The sequence below is a fragment of the Lactuca sativa genome, chromosome 5 (genome assembly GCF_002870075.4).
Source record: "Lactuca sativa cultivar Salinas chromosome 5, Lsat_Salinas_v11, whole genome shotgun sequence".
NCBI lineage: Eukaryota > Viridiplantae > Streptophyta > Magnoliopsida > Asterales > Asteraceae > Lactuca > Lactuca sativa.
The window spans coordinates 338,717,067-338,722,547 of record NC_056627.2 but is presented as its reverse complement, the minus strand read 5'-3'; the positions used below and the strand labels follow the sequence as shown (position 1 = coordinate 338,722,547).

The following is a 5,481-nucleotide window of genomic DNA, read 5'->3' as shown; positions in this document are numbered from 1 at the left end:
CTTGGGCCCCTCGATGATTTTGTTTTGACTTATGTGTCGGGCCCGGTCAAAACTCAATTGATGTGTTTGATTAAGTTCTATGTCAAACAAATCGGAAATCGGGATTCAAACTGCTAGACAATATGTATGACGTTGTTCCATGTATTTGTTTGGCTGATTAATTGAGAACAGAGGATTATATGATCACTTGTCTAAAATAGCGCGTTCTAGTTCAACAAAGTTTTAAGAGCTACGATTGTTGGTCGGTTCCTGAAGTCGTACTTGCAGCTATAGTTATTAGACTTACCAAAGTGGTAGACTATTGGATAAGGTGTCTAAGTCCATAACTATATTTGGTATGTACTTGACCCGATTTAGCATGGTCCATTTGGGTTGCACGTCACCAGAACAATTTTGACTTTTGAGAAGAGGATATGTATGATTATTAATATATTATAAGTTATAATATATTAATATGAAATCATATATTTAATTAGTATTGATCAAGAATTAATCTGTAATTAATTTTGTGGTTAAAAGAGACAAATTAAATATACAGGGATTGATTGTGTAAATCATTCATTCTTATAATATGGGCTAATAATCCATGATTCCTTATGTTGGGCTTAGCCCATGTGGTGACCCATGGATACTCCATGGAGGTAAAAACCCATGGATCAGGAGGAATGTGGAAAGTCATGCACATTAGGGTTTACATGGTGTAACCCTAATGTAACCACACTATATAAGAAGCCTTTTGGTTCAAGAAATTGGCACCTAGAGTATTTGCAAGTGTGTGGCTGATTTTTGTGAGCTAGAGAGTCCTCTTCCAAGTTTCCAAGTGTTAGTGGTGATTTGTGATTCTACTTGAGGCATTCACACTATTGGTGCTATGCTCTTAAAGCTCCAAGAAACAAGCTACAACAACAGGTATGTTATCTAACTTGTTTTATTACCCAAGTATCAAAGTTTTGTATGCTAGCTAGAGTAATACCTTGGAAAATGAAAGTTTTCATGTATAATAGAGAAAACATAGATCCAAGGTATTTAGGGTTGCATGTACACCTTAGGAGTGTTAGAATGCTCAAAACCCATCAGAACATTCCAAGGCATATAGGTTTTATGTATTAGAACCTAATGATTCGGTTTTTATTAACATCGTTATCGAATCACGAGATGCAATTTTTGATGAAATGCATTTGTTGTCAATTCAAAGGCCTAAGGATCTGAATTTTGGTACTAATTAAGTGCAAAATCCAGAAAGCCAAGATAGTGGTAATATAAAACAACCACAAGAGCTTCGCAGAAGCAAAAGAGGCCAAATTATGAAAATTTTCGGAACCGACTTCCAACTATATTTGGTGGAAGGTTCAAGGGATGAAATTAATCTTGAATACTCTTATTTCTATAGTACTGAAGATGATCCTAAGACATATCAAGAAGTCATGGAGTCTCGTGATTATGCCTTTTGGAAGGAAGCAATTAAGGATGAAATTTCATTAATTCTTGAGAACAACACATGGGTGTTGTCTGATTTGTCTCCAAGTTATAAACCACTTGGTTGCAAATGGATTTTCAAAAAGAAAATGAATGTTAATGGGACTATTGACAAGTTCAAATCCCGGTTATTCATTCAAGATTTTATACAAAAACCCGGTGTTGACTATTTTGATATGTATGCTCTGGTTGCACGTATTTCTACTATTAGATTGTTGATTGCCTTGGCAATTATCCACAATCTGGTTATTCACCAAATGGATGTGAAAACAACCTTTTTAGAGGGTGATCTTGATGAGGAAGTTTACATGAAACAACTAGAAGATTTCATTATTCCCGGTAAAGAGCATATGGTTTGTAAACTTGTCAAATCTTTGTATGGGCTTAAACAAGCGCCTACACAATGGCATCAAAATTTTGATGAGGTTATTTTGTCTTCTGGTTTCAAGACAAATCAATGTGACAAATATGTTTATAGTAGATTTGATGATGCTACTAGAGCCGTAGTGATCATTTGCTTATATGTAGATGACATGTTGATCTTTGGTACTGACCAAAATCAAGTGTATGAAACAAAGAAATTGTTATCATCCACGTTTTACATGAAATATTTAGGAGAGGCTGATGTAATTCTTGGAATAAGAATTAAAAGGATGAAAAAAGGTATGGTAATGACTCAAAGTCGTTATCTTGAGAAGGTTCTCAAGCGGTTTAATTTTATCGATTGTTCTCCTGTGAGTACTCCTATGAATCCAAGTGTGAAACTAATTGCAAATAATGGTGTTTCCATTTAACAATTGGAATACTCTAAGGCTATTGGTAGCTTGATGTATGCCATGACAAGTACCAGACCTGATATTTCTTTTGTTGTGGGTATGTTGAGCAGGTATACTAGTAATCCTAGTGCTCCACATTGGCAAGCAGTAAATATAGTGTTTAAGTATCTTAAGGGAACGTTGGATTATGGTTTGAGTTACTTGGGGAGTCCTTCAGTTTTAGAAGGTCATTCGAATGCAAGTTGGATAACCAACATGGAGGACCATTCCTTAACATCTGGTTGGGTATTCTTGCTTGGGGGAGGTGCCATTTCTTGGGCTTCCAAGAAGAAATCTTGCATTACAAACTCGACAATGAAATCTGAGTTTATCGCGTTAGCAGCTGCTGGTAAAGAAGCAGAGTGGCTAAGGAATTTAGACCATGAGATTCATTTTGTGGTCTAAACTGATCGCACCTATTTCTATACTTTGTGATAGTGCAGCCGCTTTGGCTAAGATATATAGCCAGGTTTATAATGGCAAGTCTAGACACCTAGGTGTTAGACATAGTATGATTAGAGAACTAATCATGAATGGTGTGATTTCGGTTGTGTTTGTGAAATCGCAAAAAAATTTGGCAGATTACTTGACTAAAGGTCTGACAAGAGACTTAGTGCACAAGTCTGTAATCGGGATGGGATTAAATTCCATTTACTTCTATAATGATGAGACACCCAATTCCATCCTAATATAATGTTAGGAGTTGAATTAAGCGTGGAAAGCTCATACTTATAGATTGGAACACAGGAAGTATTCATCCCAGGTATGTGTTCTGTTCTGCAAGTTAGCCAAGTTGAAGTTTAACTTCTTAATAACTCCTTTGATAAATGTATCTGCAGATACATGGAAAAGAGTTACCTAAGTGATTTTAAAGTGTAGCCGCATTTCAAAAGGTTGTGGACTTGACCTTGATAAGATCATGTTAGGATTGGGACACACAACTTTATCATAGTGTCAAGTTGTATTTTGATAGAAATTCAATAAACTAGTTTGTATTTTACTTTCTGGTATTCAAATGGGTTGATGGGTTCAACTCTTAGAACACTCTGATTCTTGAGTATTTGCAAATGTATGATACTAAGTGGAATTCAATCTTTTTGATATTTTCATTATATACTAGTTTGGTCTGTTTGATAAGGTTATGTTTGTTCAAGGGTTATAACAAAATGGGGGAGGATTGTTGGTGATCTTAGTGTCATCATGTCATTTTATGTAACTGGAACTAACATGTGAGCTAATGGGTTTCATAATTTTTAGTCTAATATATTTACGGGTTCGTGCAGAGTGCACACATGTATAAGATCAAATTAGAAGACGGTTTGACAACAAGTCGGGGGTTCGGGGGCAGCGCCCCTAGCGGGGTCCAAGGGACAGATCCCCTGGCTGGGGTCCCACTACCAGGTCAGCGGGCGGGGTCGAGGGGTAGTGCCCCAAAAACTCTTCAAATTTTACATATGGGAACATAGTGGGAAATTCAAATTCTTGAGGGTGATTATGGTAAAACTAACAAAACTCGTTAGATTTGGAAACCCTAAATCCTCATTAAAATTCGGATTACCCTGACTTGCTTCAAAAGCAACTCATGATGGCCCAACCCTAATGAAACCCTAATCTCATTTATTATATAAACGACTCTTCCTTTTGAGAAGGTACACCCAAAAATTAGCTCTCGTTTTTCTTCAAACACTCACAGAATCTTTCTAGAAATTTGTCTTACAATTTCTATGTCTAGAATCGTAAGTTTCCTCTTGGATTATCCTAGGCTGAATTTCTTGTAACCCAGGCACATGGTAGAAATATCAGTTCGGAAAGTGTTCATACGATCCAAGTTGGTATCCAGGTCTCCACTACAAACCCTAGTTTCTTACAAAATTTGAATCATAAACACTTAAACTATATAAAAGCTTTTTGAATCACAAGAACGTCAACCACATTAAGACTTTTTGTAACAAAAGTGTATTAATATAGCTACATACAAGGTTGTAAAAATCGTTTGACGGTAGCTCGACGGTCGACTGGTGTTAAGGGATTAATCGGTCTTGGCGGAGATTAATCTAGGATTAATCGGAGACCAGATTGTTAATAAAATATTAAAATTAATTAAATATTAATATATCTTAAGAAAAACAAGTACTTCAAAATTAGGAAATCAGAAAAACTGTAATTTGGAAATTTGGAAATACGAAAATATGAACATTTTTGTATAATATTTGAAATTTTGAAAATTTGAAAATTTGAAAATTTTGGAGTAAAAAAATGTTGGTTTTTTGAATTTAATTTTTTTTTTTAAATTTTTAAAATTTTTTTGACCTTTTTTTTACTTTTTTCGACATTTTTGAGTTTTGTTGGCAGATTAATCCCGCCAAGGCCGATTAATCCCGCCAAACCCGATTAATCATAAATTTCCGATTAATGCCCTAATCCTCGACGGTTGGAGAATGTCAAGTGATTAATCCACGATTAATCATCGATTAATCCCGATTTCTGCAACCATGGCTACATATATAATGAGAGTATGCAAAACATTGTTGAAATTTTATAAAGATATTAATTAAGGAATATAAAAGGTCATTTATGTTTCAAATAAATATGGTTTGAGAGAACAAAATATCTCTAACCACATGATTTAGAATGGCCTCATTTATTATATACTAGTCGTATCCGCGTTGCGCGTGAATATAATTTTTTACTTTTTTAGTAATTTTATATTTTATATTTTTTAGTTATCATCATACAACGAATGAGAAGGCAAACAAGTAACAAGTTACGCCGCTAAGACTTTTTGTATAGAAAATCAATATATTAGTAAAACCAATATCAATAGCAAAATAAACTTTATAGTTAATATATTAGTTTTATTAACTTTAATAAATTTATACTATTAGTTATTTCCCTTATTAATTCATGATTTTATAGACCGTTTTATGTTGTGTAAATTATATATCAAACATATATTGATTCCAAAGTATAAAAACACAAAGTAGTGTCAAAAAAATAAATACTACAACTTTTGATGATTTTATAAAACATTTTAAGTTGTGGAAATTATATATAAAACGTATGTCGGTTTGTATATCAAACAAATAACAAACAGTATGAAAAACATTATAGCTTTTAATAAAATAAAAACACTACAACATTATAACATTTACATCAAACAAAACATATTAAACACTTTTAAATCATTCAA

The 5,481-nt window shown here is 33.8% G+C and overlaps 1 protein-coding gene across 1 annotated transcript; it reads left to right on the top strand.

Annotated features, from left to right (window-relative positions):
- The first annotated feature begins 2,312 nt into the window (after positions 1-2,312).
- LOC122197954 (secreted RxLR effector protein 161-like) lies at positions 2,313-2,696 on the top strand. Its single transcript, XM_042902168.1, has one exon. The coding sequence runs from the start codon at positions 2,313-2,315 to the stop codon at positions 2,694-2,696; it is 384 nt and encodes a 127-aa protein (XP_042758102.1).
- The last annotated feature ends 2,785 nt before the right edge of the window (positions 2,697-5,481 follow it).

Excerpts from the sequence above, each read along its gene's own strand:
- LOC122197954 (XM_042902168.1), top strand. The coding sequence starts at position 2,313 with ATGACAAGTACCAGACCTGATATTTCTTTTGTTGTGGGTATGTTGAGC.